The 16,370-nt window shown below is 42.0% G+C and overlaps 1 protein-coding gene across 1 annotated transcript in view; it reads right to left on the reverse strand.

The window, feature by feature from the left end:
• Window positions 1-16,370, reverse strand: part of LOC124616345 (cilia- and flagella-associated protein 161-like) — a 153,540-nt gene that overhangs the window by 26,338 nt on the left and 110,832 nt on the right. The window contains exon 6 of the mRNA XM_047144653.1: window positions 1,700-1,844. Coding sequence (XP_047000609.1) covers window positions 1,700-1,844 — 145 coding nt within the window. The remainder of the gene's footprint in view (window positions 1-1,699; window positions 1,845-16,370) is intronic.

Below are 16,370 nucleotides of genomic sequence, written 5' to 3' on the forward strand. Positions count from 1 at the left end.
GCTTTCACAAGTGGCTAGCCTGCAACAGGACTGGAGTAGGAAGTGACGGGCTGGTGTCCGAGCAGATCTTGCACCTTGGTCTGCCACAGAGATGTGATTTCTGTGTCAAGGTGTTGGGAGGTGTCATGTAGATTGGACAGGTGACAGAACATTACTTTAGGAGGGGTGGAGAGGATCTTGGGATGTTCGTTTCAGTTATAGTACAGCTGCCAGCTGCCATCCATTCTACATCAACCCCCCCCCCCCCCCCCAGCCACCAATGGACAATGTTTCTGCAGCAATGACAACTCCCTTGCCCAGTATGCCGAAGACCTCACAAACAGGCGACAGCTCCCCAAAACCTACTCCACAAACAGATTTCCTGTGCCATATCCTCCCACTACCCCCAAGAATCAGCTACAAAGGAGTGCCCACCTTATCAGCCATTACCCCCTTGGACTGGAACAGCCAAGGGGTCAGGGCTTTCATTACCTCTTGCCATTCCCCGATATGAGGAACATCCTACCCCAGACCCATCCCACCCTCCTAAAATGGTGTTCCGTTACCCACTCAACCTACACAACATTCTAGTCCATTCCTATGGCAATCCCCTCCCAGCCTCTTGACTTGAAGTAGGAATCATACCCCGTGGCAGATCAAGGCAACCTCATCAGAGGTCGGGCACCCTGTGAAAGCAGCCATGTCATTTACCAACTCTGCTGCAAACACTGCACAGCATTTTACACTGGTGTGACTATCACCAAGATGTCCATGGGGATGAAAGGCCACTGCCAGACTGTTGTCAAGGACAAAGTTGACCAACCAATGGCACATTATGCAGCTAAGCACAACATGCTCAACTTCAAAGGCTCCTTCACAAACCAAGCCTTCTGGATCCTTCCCCCTGCCACCAGCTTCTCTGGGCTACACAGGTGGGAGTTAAACTTACAATACAACCTCCACTCTATAATCATTGTGGTCTCAATCTCAGGTAACCCACTGTCCCCAAACCCCCCACCCAACAGTTTCCCCTTCCTCCATCTGGTCATTCCCTCCAAATTCACATCCCCAGGTCGCCCGCACCATGTGCCACTTCCAACTGGCCACTACAATTGTGCAAGCCCATACACTTGCCACCTCTCCCTCCTGCATTGCCAGCAGGCAAACAGGAGTCTCCTTCTGTGCTGCTAGCCACTCAAGCACAGCCTCTCCCCTGGCCTCCTGCCTGCCTCTCCCTCTACCCACCGCACATGACACTGCCTCTACCACACCCAGTACACTTGCTGCAGAACAGCATTGGCACTGTTAGTCTAGCCAGTACCATGTAGGAGCATAGGCATGTGTATGTGTTTGTGTGAGTGTGAGCGTGTTTGTGTGAGTGTGTTTGTGTATTTCACTCTAGTTCATCAAAGGATAACACTGAAAACTAGCAAGCTTTCTTTCTTTGTGTACGCCTACCAACTCAACAGCTCTGCTTTACCATGAGCGGTCTCTTTTGACCTAAAGTATTTAAATTGTGCTGCAAAAATCATTTAAGGCACATATGTAAGCAACACAACTACTGCCTGTATAACTTAGCCCTTTTATAAACAATATTTAAAAATTTCTCTCTACAGAGCCACAATACAAATATGAAGAATACAAAACAACTAAATGTTTCACAGAAGTAATGAAAATATTAGACTCTGTCATTCTTCAGGAGCTGGCTGCTGACTTTCACCCTTTGGCTGATCAACAGTTGTTGATGGAGCTTCTGAACATGCCACTTTCATGTCATCTGGCTTCTGAATTCCAAACATCCAATGATTTTCTGCAGTCTCTCTTCTTTGAGCATCTTTGCATGTATGAACTGATACTTCACACTCCTGTAATGACAAACGTTTATCTAATGACATCATTTTTTTATTGTTTTGTTTTATCATTTAAAAATATTAATTCATTTTGAAAAAGGATTATGTGTGATTTTTATAACCTAAAAGTTCTTTAAATAGTGCACTGTGCAGTGCATTTACTTTGAAAAAAAGGAACAAGAAACTGTAACTTCTCAAGCCAGCACCAATCCTTACCTACACAGATGTGTTACTTTTTCAGAGTTTAAAAGACAAGTTTAATCCTGCATATTATAGGCCCTTTCCATGGAGATGAAATTAGAATTAATTTAATACTTTCAGCTGCTGACGGGTGTTGATATATATTGATTTTCAAAGATTAGGTTGGGTTTGCTGTGAAAACTTAATACTGTTATACATGACTTTTAAAATAATTTTGAGAAAACAGTGAGTACTAAGATTGGACTGTCATTTTCAATTTTGTATTTGTCACCCACAGCTGTAATGTTTCCCAAGGGCATGCAGCTTTACTGTATGGCTAAATGATGATGGTGTCCTCTTGGGTAAAACATTCTGGAAGTAAAATAGTCCCCCATTCAGATGGACAGATTAAAGTTAGACATAGAGGGAATTAGTGAAGTTCGATAGCAGGAGGTACAAGACTTCTGGTCAGATGAATACAGGGTTATAAATACAAAATCAAATAGGGTAATGCACGAGTAGGTTTAATAATCAATTTAAAAAAAAAATATATATAGGAGCGCAGGTAAGCTACTGCGAACAGCATAGTGAACGCATTATTGTAGCCAAGATCAACACGAAGCCCACGCCTACCACAGTAGTACAAGTATATATGCCAACTACCTCCACAGATGATGAAGGGATTGAAGAAATGTATGATGAGATAAAAGAAATTATTCAGATAGTGAAGGAAGACGAAAAATTAATAGTCATGGGGGACTGGAATTTGATAGTAGGAAAAGGAAGAGAAGGAAAAGTAGTACGTGAATATGGCATGGGGGTAAAGAATGAAAGAGGAAGCTGCCTGGTATAATTTTGCACAGAGCATAACTTAATCACAGCTAAAACTTGGTTTAAGGACCATGAAAGAAGGTTGTATACATGGAAGAGGCCTGGAGACACTGGAAGGTTTCAGATAAATTATATAATGGTAAGACAGAGATTTAGGTTCCAGGTTTTAAATTGTAAGACATTTCCTTGGGCAGATGTGGACTCTGACCACAATTTATTGGTTATGGACTGTAGACTGGTTGGTTGGTTTGTGGGGGTTGAAGGTACCAGACTAAACTGTAGACTAAAACTGAAGTAACTGCAGAAAGGTAGGAATTTAAGTAGATGGGACCTGGATAAACTGAAAGAAACAGGGATTGGAGAGAGTTTCAGAGAGAGCATTAGGGAACGATTGACAAGAACAGGGGAAAGAAATACAGTAGAAGGAGAATGGGTAGCTTTGAGAGATGAAATAGTGAAGGTAGCAGAGGATCAAGTAGGTAAAAAGAAGAGGGCTAGTAGAAATCCTTGGTAACAGAAGAGATACTGAATTTAATTGACAAAAGGAGAAAAAATAAAAATGCAGTAAATGAAGCAGGCAAAAAGGAATACAAACGTCTCAAAAGCGAGATCAACAGGAAGTGCAAAATGGCTAAGCAGGGACGGCTAGAGGATAAATGTGAGGATGTAGAGGCATATATCACATATATACTGCCTACAGGAAAATTAAAGAGACCTTCGGAGGAAAGAGAACCAATTGTACGAATATAAAGAGCTCAGTGGAGTCGAAAGAGGACGTAGGTGAGGATGAAATGGGAGATATAATAATGAATGAAGAGTTTGACAGAGCACTCAAAGATCTATGACAAAACAAGGCCCCAGGAGTAGACAACATTCTATTAGAACTACTGACAGCCTTGGGAGAGCCAGTCCTGACAAAACTCTACCATGTGGTGAGCAAGATGTATGAGACAGGCGAAATTCCCTCAGACTTCAAGAATAATATAATAATTCCAATCCCAAAGAAAGCAGGTGTTGACAGATGTGAAAATTACTGACCTATGAGTTTAATAAGTCACAGCTGCAAAATACTAACATGAATTCTTTACAGACGAATGGAAAAACTGGTAGAAGCTGACCTCGCAGAAGATCAGTTTGGATTCCATAGAAATGTTGGAACATGTGAGGCAATACTGACCCTACAACTTATGTTTAAAGAAAGATTAAGGAAAGGAAAACCTACGTTTCTAGCATTTTCAGACTTACGGAAAGCTTTAGACAATGTTGACTGGAATACTCTCTTTCAAATTCTGAAGGTGGCAGGGGTAAAATACAGGGAGAGAAAGGCTATTTACAATTTGTACAGAAAGCAGATGGCAGTTATAAGAGTCGAGGGACATGAAAGGGAAGCAGTGGTTGAGAAGGGAGTGAGACAGGGTTGTAGCCTCTCCCCGATGCTATTCAATCTATATATTGAGCAAGCAGTAAAGGAAACAAAAGTTCGGAGTAAGTATTAAAATCCATGGAGAAGAAATAAAAACTTTGAGGTTCACTGATGACATTGTAATTCTGTCAGAGACAGCAAAGGACCTAAGAAGAGCAGTTGAACGGAATGGACAGTGGTTGAAAGGAGGGTATAAGATGAACATCAACAAAAGCATAATGAGGATAATGGAATGTAGTTGAATTAAGTCGGGTGATGCTGAGGGAATTAGATTAGGAAATGAGACGCTTAAAGTAGTAAATGAGTTTTTCTATTTGGGGAGCAAAATAATTGATAATGATCAAAGTAGAGAGGATATAAAATGTAGACTGGCAATGGCAAGGAAAGCGTTTCTGAAGAAGAGAAGTTTGTTAACATCGAGTATAGGTTTAAGTGTCAGGAAATCTTTTCTGAAAGTATTTGTATGGATCGTAGCCATGTATGGAAGTGAAACATGGCCGATAAATAGTTAAGACAAGAAGAGAATAGAAGCTTTCAAAATGTGGTGCTACAGAAGAATGCTGAAGATTAGACGGGTAGGTCACATAACTAATGCGGTGGTCCTGAATAGAATTGGGGAGAAGAGAAACTTGTTGCACAACTTAAATAGAAGAAGGGATCGGTTGGTAGGGTATATTCTGAGGAATCAAGGGATCACCAATTTAGTACTGGAGGGAAGCATGGAGGGTAAAAATCGTAGAGGGAGACCAAGTCATGAGTACACTAAACGGGTTCAGAAGGATGTAGGTTGCAGTAGGTACTTGGAGATGAAGAAGCTTGCACAGTCTTAGGACTGGAGACCACTACAACAACACCTTTTTTTTAAAGGTTGGTGTTACCTGAGCTATTTTTAGTCTCGCTGGGAAGGTGCCTGATTCTATTACATTATCATTTTGTCTACACATTTTAATGCATTAATACTGCAGTCATCATGCTTCGTAAAGCTGGAGGATTTCAAAGACCGAATGATACTCATTACTTCTTTGCAATTTGTGGAGGGCTAGATAGATGAGGTCTGTTCAAAAAATTCTGGAACTTTGTCCACAAATTTTTTCTACAGTAATCTTTTACTTATTGTGGATAGTTTCCCACAAAATATTCTCCTCCACAATTGATACACCGCTCCCAACACTATTTCCACTTCTGGAAGCAGTCTTGGTGCACCACTTTTATCTCGTCCATCACTGCAAATCATCATCCTTTCAATGGGGTTTTCAGCTTTGGAAATAAAAAAAGTCCACAGGGGAGTACAGTGGATGAGGCAGCACAGTTATTTCATTTTTTGTGCAAGAGTCGTGCACCAACAGGGATGAATGTAAGGGTGCATTTTCATGATGCAGGAGCTGTGAATTGTCTCGCCACATTTCAGGCTGTTTCCTTCTCACATTTTCTCATCCTTCTCACCTATTCTCATTGACATCACAACATGTACCTGTGGCATGAATTCATGATGAACCTTCAAACTCAAAGAAAGCTATCAGCAAGCTTTTGACATTTGACCTGACATGACGAGCTTTTTTGGGTCTTGGTGAACCTTTCCTGACCCATTGTGAAGACTGAACCTTGGCCTCAACATCATAACCATAGACTGTCTCATCATCAGTTATGATTCGCTAAAGGAACATGTTCTCATTTGTGCAATCCAAAAGCTCTTCACAGATTGCAAGGCAAAGGTCTTTCTGGTCTTGAGTCATGATCTGTGGGATGAACTCAGCAGCAACATGATTCATTCCAAGATGCTGTATCAGCATTTCATGACATGATCCTGTTCCGGCATAACAATAGGTGCTGGCATGACGATCAAATGGAAGAGCAGAGAGGGCTATGAGATGACGTCAGCCAGTAGTATGCTGACGACCTCTCTTTAGGTTGACACCAAGACAGGAGCGGCCTCTACACGAAGAGAACGTAAGTGTCTCGCCACCTAGCTGGAGTGGAAGACAAGCCATCATACAGATGACTTATGAATTGAACTGTTTTGCTTGCATTGAAATTGTATATACTAAAGGACATTGATTATATGCATGTCGCCAATTGCTTGTGACACACCTTTGTGAATACACAAAGTTAAGTATTGTCAATTTACCTTACTGTAATAAACTCCATTAATACGATTTGACTGAATTGTTGTCTATCGATCTGAGAAAACAGCTTCCTAGGCACCCTATACTGGACGAGTGGGCAGAACACAGTATTGATGACGAGGATTCAAACACCACGTGCCTCACGGCCACTGAATTTTCTTTTGTGTTTTGCTGGTGCCTTAATTCTCTTTGTCTTTCCTTCGCAAGGGTGTTTACTTGCTTTAACGGCCTCTTATCACATTTTTGCTAATCAGTGTTTTCAGGTGGGTGTTGCAGAAATTTTCTTTGCTTTTGTACTCACATTTCTTGCTTGCCTTCTCTGTTTATTGCATTTGTCTCTTCCAACATGCCCAACCCACATACCCCACCACCTGCTCAGGTGCCACAGCTGCCAGCGTTAGATGCAATGCAGCTAATACAGATGTTTCAGCAGAGCCAGCAAATATCCTCACTGCTAAACATGGTACAGTAGCTCTTGGTGAACCAGACTACTAATGCAGCACAAGCACCACCTACAGCAGCTCCAAGTGCTATAATGCCTTTTCAGCAGTTTCATGAACAAGAAGAGGAATGGCTCGAGTGGTTGCAACAGTTTGAAACCCACAAAATTGCTCACAAAGTACCAGGTACTGTGAAGCTCCCAAATTTATTGTCCACAGTAGGAAGTGCAATGGAGACTCACTCAGAAGTTATTTCCTGGTGCCACTCTGAGTGAACTTTCAAACGATCAGGTTGTAGATTCGCTAACTATTATGACCAACAAGCGAATGTGGCAGCAGCTAGGTATCGATTCCTTACTTGTAAAAAACAGTCAGAACAAACTTATGGCATGTGAGTAACAGGTTTGCAGAGTATGATGAGGAAATGCAAATTCAAATGTGCTTGTGGTGCTTTATATTCAGATGTTAAGTTGCGATCATGTACAATGTAACTGATGTCAAACTCAGAGAACAGATCTTGAAACATTCTGATCCATCATTTCAGCAAGTAGTGCAAATACTACACTCCTGGAAATGGAAAAAAGAACACATTGACACCGGTGTGTCAGACCCACCATACTTGCTCCGGACACTGCGAGAGGGCTGTACAAGCAATGATCACACGCACGGCACAGCGGACACACCAGGAACCGCGGTGTTGGCCGTCGAATGACGCTAGCTGCGCAGCATTTGTGCACCGCCGCCGTCAGTGTCAGCCAGTTTGCCGTGGCATACGGAGCTCCATCGCAGTCTTTAACACTGGTAGCATGCCGCGACAGCGTGGACGTGAACCGTATGTGCAGTTGACGGACTTTGAGCAAGGGCGTATAGTGGGCATGCGGGAGGCCGGGTGGACGTACCGCCGAATTGCTCAACACGTGGGGCGTGAGGTCTCCACAGTACATCGATGTTGTCGCCAGTGGTCGGCGGAAGGTGCACGTGCCCGTCGACCTGGGACCGGACCGCAGCGACGCACGGATGCACGCCAAGACCGTAGGACCCTGCGCAGTGCCGTAGGGGACCGCACCGCCACTTCCCAGCAAATTAGGGACACTGTTGCTCCTGGGGTATCGGCGAGGACCATTCACAACCGTCTCCATGAAGCTGGGCTACGGTCCCGCACACCGTTAGGCCGTCTTCCGCTCACGCCCCAACATCGTGCAGCCCGCCTCCAGTGGTGTCGCGACAGGCGTGAATGGAGGGACGAATGGAGACGTGTCGTCTTCAGCGATGAGAGTCGCTTCTGCCTTGGTGCCAATGATGGTCGTATGCGTGTTTGGCGCCGTGCAGGTGAGCGCCACAATCAGGACTGCATACGACAGAGGCACACAGGGCCAACACCCGGCATCATGGTGTGGGGAGCGATCTCCTACACTGGCCGTACACCACTTTATGTTTATTTGCTTCTTTGTGGGAAATGTGGGAAATTTCAGCTGGACACAGGTGCCTCTGTTACATTGCTGAATCATCACACATATGAAATGTTAAGCTCCCCACGTCTGTCTAAAACTAGTATGCAGCTGACAGCTTGTAATGGACAAGACAGTCCTTTTCCAGAAAATGTACTTTGCCTGCCAAGTATCGCTCGCATACGCAAACAGTAACTTGTACAGTGCTACAATCACGCAATTGTGAGAACATATTTGGTCTTGATTCCTTTGATTTGTTTGGCTTTCGCATTCAGAACAATGTGTTGCCAGTGTCTGCATTCCATGCAAAAGACAGTGTAGCTAGCTTGCTGAAAGAATTCCCAGAACTCTTTTCTGAAGGTTTAGGTAAGGCTAACAATTTTGTTGCACATATTACTCTAAATACAATGCTCAGCCAAAATATTGCCATGCCAGACCTGTTCCCATTGCATTACAGGAAAACATCACAGCTGAACTTAAAGAATTGCAAGATAGCAGAGATATTGCGCCCATACAAGCTAGCCAATGGGCAAGTCCACTGGTTTTGCTCTCCAACCCTTCAGGTCACATTCACCTCTCTGTTGACTGTAAGTCTATGGTCAACCCACAAACTGTGATTGATACTTACCCCTTGCCACACCCAGAGGATATCATGGACAGATTAGGCACTGGTTGCTACTTCTCAAAAACTGATTTGTATGACACATATCTTCAAATAATGCTTGATGAAGAATCTCAAAAAGTGTGTGTAGTGAACACTCATTTGGGCTTGTTTAAATATTTGTGTTTGCCTTTTGGCAGTGCTTCCACACCTGCCATTTTCGAATGGTATTTGGAACAGCTGACTGCTCAAGTGCCAAACTGCTCAAACTATTTGGACAATATTGTTGTAGCAGGTCATACACCTGAAGATCATATTACAAATTTGTGTACTTTGTTTTGTGTGTTATCTGATGCAGGACTAAAGCATGGACTGGACAAGTGTGATTTTTTTAAACCTGAGCTGCAGTATCCTGGTCATGTCATACACAGTTAAGGTGTACAGCCCCTTCAGTTACATTTTTTAGCCATACAAGATTTGCCAGTTCCTTGCAATGTCCCAGAATTGCAGTCAGTCTTAGGGAAAATGAACTATTATATTCGGCTCATACCGAATGCTGCACAAATCACAGCTCCATTGCACCTCTTGCGTCACAAGAATGTTCCCTTTGTTTGGACAGACAAGTGTCAACAAGCTTTTCAAAAACTTAAAGATGCATTGCTCAGTGATCAATGCTTAGTTCACTTTGATCCTGACAAATCAGTTGTACTGCAAGTTGATGCTTGATCTTACGGAATCGGTGCAGTGCTTTCACACAGAATTGGTGATACAGACAGGCTTATCATTTTCACATCAGAAGTGTTGTCCAAAGCGCAGTGTAACTATTCACAAATTGAGAAAGAGGCTTTGGCTATTGTGTAAGGTGTCACCAAATGCCACCCCTATTTGTATGGCAGAAAATTCTACTTAGTAACGGATCACAACCCTTTGCAGTCCTTGTTTCATCCGACAAAACCAGTTCCTGTACGAACTGCCCAAAAATTGCAAAGATGGGCTTTGTTGTTATCTCAATACCAGTACAAGATTGTGTATTGTCTGACAGTGCAACATGGTAATGCTAACACACTTTCACGTTCTTGTGATTGGCCCTGATTCAGACTTTGAAACTTCTGCTGCACCTTGTTGTCACATCGATGCACAGGATTCTGAATTGCTTCAATCTTTTCCACTGAACTACAGGAAAATTGCACAGGACATGGAAGCTGATTCAGATTTGAGCATTTTGCTTACATACATTCGCACATCTTGGCCTCGTTACTTGCATAACATAAAGAACTCTGTTAGTGTGCTGATAGTTTGTATGTTGACATAGCCTCGCTATACAGAAAGGTGTGATTCTTGTACAAAATGGCAGAGGACAGTCATGTGTGTTGATCCTACAGCTTTGCAAACAGAAGCGTTGCATTTATTTCACCAAGGACACTGGGGGACTGTTCATGGGAAACAGTTAGTGCGTCGACACTGTACTTGGCAGGGTATGGACACCCAAATAGGACAGATGATGTCACAGTGTCACGCATGTGTGGAAAATCAGTCCGCTCCACCACAAAAATTCTCTGCTTGACCTAAGTCACAATCACTATGGCAACGTGTGCACATAGACTTTGCGGGACCTTTTTGGAACACTCATTGGTTGATTCTGGTTGACTTATATAGCAAGTTTCCTCTTGCTGTGCCAATGAATGTGACAATGTCACATAGCACAATTCAGGTGTTGTCCTCTATTTTTTGCCTCGAAGGTTTACCTGAAATCATAGTGTCAGACAACAGCCCTCAGTTCCAGTTCATGTCAAATGAATGTGAAACATTCTGTGAACGCAATGGCATACAGCATCTAACTAGTTCACCATTCCATCCACAGTCAAACAGCAAATTGGAATGTTTTGTCAGAACCTTCAAGCAGCAGTTGGCCAAACTTCGCTCCACACACACCAGGGATCAAGCATTGCAACTCTTTCTCTCCTCCTATCATTTGCACACACGAGATGGACCATTGCTGGCAGAATTGCCTCATGTCTTGTCGCCATTGAGCACTACTCCGCATGCTCCACTCTCCTCAGCATCCGGTGCCCAAGGAAGATCACAGGTATTCCTTTGCACTGCATTATATTGTGTTTTATAGGGTTTTTAGTGGCAGCAGATGGTGGGTGCGGGGTGAGATAGTCTGACGACTTGGTGCTTGCATGTATCTCATTTCAGGTCCATACGGATTGCACCATCAACATCACAATCAACTTACCACTGTCATGTGCACAGTGATCCTTCTGTGTCTCTTTCCCCCTGATTCATGTATCCCGAGGACACTGTGGCCACAGGAGCCACCAGAGGGTGTTATCACGACACCGCGGGACAACCCCATGGAGACTGAGCCTTTGCCTCCTCCGCCTCCTCTCATCCTACTGATGGGCTGCCTAGAGGAAAACTGGGAAATCTACTTTACATTGGGGGCTGGTTATCATGTGCTAATGTGCTACACCACACTGTAAATATCGCACTAAAATTGTGTGATTTCTCTGTAAATGCAAGCCCGAAATCACATAAAATTTCTCTCTGACTGGGAGGTAAAATCACATGGAAATTACACTGTTTATATTTGAATGTTTGCTGGTATCCAAATAAAAAGGACAAAAACATGTTTTGTAGTGCTCTCTCCATGATAACAAGAAACCAGTGTTGAGCGCTGAAATGGTCCACCATGCTCTGGATCAATTCAGAGAATGAGATGCAGTTGTCAGATTTTGACTGCACACGCTCTGATGTGACATCATCCCTTCCAACACTGTGAATGCTACATTGTTCACAGCACTAGGTCAGTATTTTTCTTTGAAATTCCATGTAACATGTTGTGCAAGAGTAGAATCTGAGGGGTTTTTGAGGTGTGATTTCAGTAACGACTCCATGGGAGAGTGGTTAGCTACATTGAATGCCGACTGGCAATACATTGGCCCATGTTAGGTTCATGCTGCCACCAGCATGATTCTTTTTATTTCATTTTGCTCCTTGCAGCCTTAAAAAATTGATCATGAAGTTTAAATATATTCAAACAGTTCAATCTATGCATGTAAAAATTAATACATTCAATTTAGTTACAATTACTCTGCTTGTAAGTCAAAAGACTATAGATGGTCATAAAAAAGGTAAGTATATGAGTAAATTTAGCATGACAGTTTTTTTCCCTCTTTATAGTGGGTACCACAGCAATGAGTTTCTTAAAAGAAGGTGGCATTTTCCACTTTTCCTGTATAAATTGTATTTGTTCGTGACTAGTTTCAGCCTTCTGGCCATTAGAAAGCTATGCCTTACACACTGAAACATTGGCTGTCTTGTTAGTTTGAGAGCATTTGTGGACAAAAATGAATAGAAAACACAAATTTAAAGATTCTGTCATTTCAATATGCAAGGGTGAGGCATATTTTTCTATTACAGAACGACAAAATCACTTGAGAAATTGCCTAGAAGGCTGAAACTAGTTACGAACAAATGAAATTAATACAGCAAAAGGGGAAAATGCCACCTCCTTTTACTATGAAAGTGTTTTCTGTAGATGGTCTGCTAAATAGACCCCTTTCCAGTAGATCTTAGGATGAGAATATGAGATCTAAAGAGTTAGGTAGATCTCTCATAAATCTAACAGGGTGATGTGAGTTGAGGCTCACTGATTTGGCTCAAACTATGTGAATAGAAGCAGGTAGATGACCCTTAAAGTTCCTAGAATATGTCACCTGAGTGGGCCATAGGAAGAGGTAAAATGCTCTCTAAAATGTTACGCCTAGAGTATGAGTAAATTTTGAGCATCAGATGTTGAAACAGTGTGGCAGCAAAATGGTTAAGAGTGTAAACTAAAAGTTCACAAGATGGGATTCAATTCCCAGTAGTTCTATCATTTTCGCTCTTTCATTTTATTTTATTCTTCACAATGTTAAATTATTAAACAGAAAATTTAGAGATACATGGAATATTTGGAAAGTAAGTACTGTTTTGGAAAAAAAATCATAAAAACATTTTTTCATACTGAAATCTATTTTTCCAAGGAAGAACATTTCTTAAGCTCCTTTTCTACATAGTTGCCACCATTCTTCAGATATCTGTCATAGCAGGAAAGCAACTTTTCTATGCCCTCTTCATAGAAAGATACTATCAGTGAATGCAGTTACTACTGAACACTGACAAAGTGCCTTCCTCCAAAATTACCCTTCCAGTTCAAGAACAAGTGGTAGTGAGAAGGAGGGAGATCAGGTCCATATGGTGGGTGATTAAACTGCTCCTAACTGAATTTGTGAATGATGTTTGAGTAACACCAGCAGAATGGGGATGTGCATTGTCATGAAACAGCACAATGCCTCAGCTGAGCTTTCCATGCCTTTTGTTTTGAATTGTGTACTGAACTTTTTTCTATGTTTCACACTGTCATACCATAATGATGGTTTCACCTCCGGGAAGAAACTCAATAACCACAAAATGGTGCAAGAAACATCCTGCGTTCAGCAGCGGCTGTCTTCACTGGAGGCATCTTCCTATGAAGAGGGCACAGAGATGTTGGTTTCCCACAGTGACAAATGCCTGAACAATGGTGGCAACTATGTAGAAAAATAGTTTAATAGTTTAAGAAAGATTCTTTCTTGTAAAAATAAATTTTGGTTTGAGAAACATTACTTACTATCCAGACATTCATCGTATTTAAATAGTTCAGTTTATGTAAGTAAAATGAATACATACAATTTAATAATGATTTACTATCCCTGTAAGTCAAAAGGCTACAGGCCTCCACTGGTTATTTATACAGAAATTACAGGCCAGGCATCAACAAGGTTGAGAGTCATCACAATGAATAACTGACTCTGCAATCAGTCTCTAAAGATCATATCATTCTCTGACAACACATCACTGGAATGTGGTATGGAGAGGCATTTTCTCATCAATCTGCTCTCCCAGATGTTGAGTGCACCCTGTTCCAGCCTTTCCAGCAAGAAAAAACACCTGAAAGTACTGGGAATTGAAACCAACTCATCTCTGTGACTCTCAGACATGCTGATTGCTCAGCCTATTGAGGTGCACCATATCTATTGGTGGAGCAAATTACAGTTTCCTAGTTTGGCACAGATATTCCCATAAAAAAAACTTGCTTCTGCTGCCAGTCTCTCTGCCCTTTAACTTCAAGTTGTTACTGCCATACTTAGCACTCCAGTTTTCATCTAATACTTAAGACTTCTAACAAATCCTTGTGCAATAGCACTGTCTGCAACACTTCCTTTTCTTCTATTTGGCAAAGGAACCTTGACTAAAAGAACAATTTATTCTGGCAGCTTCTGCAAGAGTATACCAATTTCTACAAGTAGATGGTTTTTCTGTCTTGTTTTGATCACAGTTATCTTCTAAAGTTTCTTGTTGAAAAACACTTATTCTGTCAGGACAGTGATCTATGTTACTAAACAGCTACAATGGTCACCCAGTTACAGTTGCAGGTTGTGTATCTAATGGCTTCAAGGGGCAGCAAAAATTTGATTTTCAGTGTTTCATTTCATTACTGCCCGAATTTAAAAATGTAAAATGCTTCCATAATTTACACATTAAGTGGTATACTCTTACATTAAGTGTTTAACACAATAAGACAAGTATTAAATTGATTTAGGAGATGACGTGTTGTTCAAAGATCACAGGATTGAAAATACAGTCCCATGTGAAGTGAGGAATATGATGAAATCAATACTGAGTGTCATCACCACTGTTGGCTATAGCTGCTGCTACACACCTTGACCTTGGCATTGAATCAAAGAGGCTCTGGAAATGTTGTTGGAGTATAGCAGCCCATGCCACTTCCACATATTGCCAAAGTTGATCTGGTGTAGTAGCAGATGGTGTATCCCAGGCCAGTCATTCCACAATCATCAACTAGAAATTTTTGATAGGCGAGAGATTGAAAGAACAAGGAGGCCAAGGCAAAAATGCAATACAATGGACGATGAAGATGTCTCGAACATTGTGTGCCACACGTGATCACGCATTATCTGGTTGCAATGTGGCCACTGGCAAGCTCTGAAGGTATGGGGCAACAACAGGCTCCAACATTTCAGAGATGTGACACTGACTGGTTGGTGTAGCTGCGGTGTGTACTATGGGGGTATGGGAATGGAATCCAATAGCACCCCAAACCATGATATTGGATATAGGGCCAGTATGGCGATGCATAAGACAATAGTCCAACAATCTCTCAGAATGGTGTCTCCAGGCTCTAAGCCGACCACTGTGGTGATGCAGACAGAATCAGGATTCATTAGTAAACACAGTGTCATTTCATTTGTTTATCCATGTCGGTCATTCATCACATCATTGCCAGTGCAAACGCCTTTGGCATTGACTCATTGGTAAACACAGCAATGGAGGCCTTGTGAACAGTCCACTCTGCTGCTAACAACATCGAGTGGTAAGTGCGGACACTGATTGTTGTGTAACAGACAAAATTGTTGTGCTATAGTTCATGATGTGGCAAAGTAATCCATTACTGCCACATACACAATATGCCTATTGTCACATGCAGGAACGCAATGTTGGTCCATCATTCCCTCCTGCATTAATTGATTACAAATCCGCATCACAGTTGCTTGGTTCTCTCCGACATGATCATCAATTTCTCTGAAGGATAATATGCAATCCCTATAAGCAACAATATCCCAGTAAGCAACTATTCTTTCTCAGTCAAACTATGAAATTTGCTCGAAAGGTGCTCAATGTCTTCTGCAAGGTATACTCAAGCTGCTTACACAAAACAACTGAATGAAAGAACAAGTCCAGAATGCCCACACGGCTGCCTGTTGCCCCTCATACAGTGCTTGCAGGTGGCACTACTGGTGCCGTGATATGTGCCTATGCTGAAATGTGTATCTCTCATCGCTGCAAAGGCATGTTGTGAATTTCACCTGATTTGGCTGCTTCCTCCAGGGTGTTGCATCTTGGAGGGCCAGCAGTGTATAAAAAAAGTATTTACTCTCAAGCTTAAAAAGAAACACACAGAGCCACTAATACTCCCAATCCTTCATTATGGTGATGCTATTCTCATATGACTTTTATATGAGAGCTCACATCGGCTGGAATTGGCAATGAATGCTTGTGTGTAATACAATTGTGATGTGTGTGTATCACTTCTGCCTATGAACAAAATATCATCATCATCTTGATCACTGTACTCCTTCTTATTTATCTTCAGTCATTACACTAATATCTGAAAGAAAGAAACAGCAGAAACACCTGTTCTCAAACAAGTAAAATCCTCTCTGAATCACTACACAATACTGCCATGTTCTTCAGATCATTTTCTGTATCAGTAACCTGACTTTTGAACAATCTTCCCCAAAATATTACAAAAATTTAAATCTGTTTGAATTGCAAAAGACAGCTAATGAAACACGTTCTATCACAATAGCTATCTCTTCTGCAGCTTAATCTCATCAACCCTTCCTCTCCCACCACTTTTCCCTTCTCTTGTCGACAGAGTTCTCTA

Source organism: Schistocerca americana, chromosome 5 (assembly GCF_021461395.2).
Source record: "Schistocerca americana isolate TAMUIC-IGC-003095 chromosome 5, iqSchAmer2.1, whole genome shotgun sequence".
NCBI classification, from domain to species: domain Eukaryota; kingdom Metazoa; phylum Arthropoda; class Insecta; order Orthoptera; family Acrididae; genus Schistocerca; species Schistocerca americana.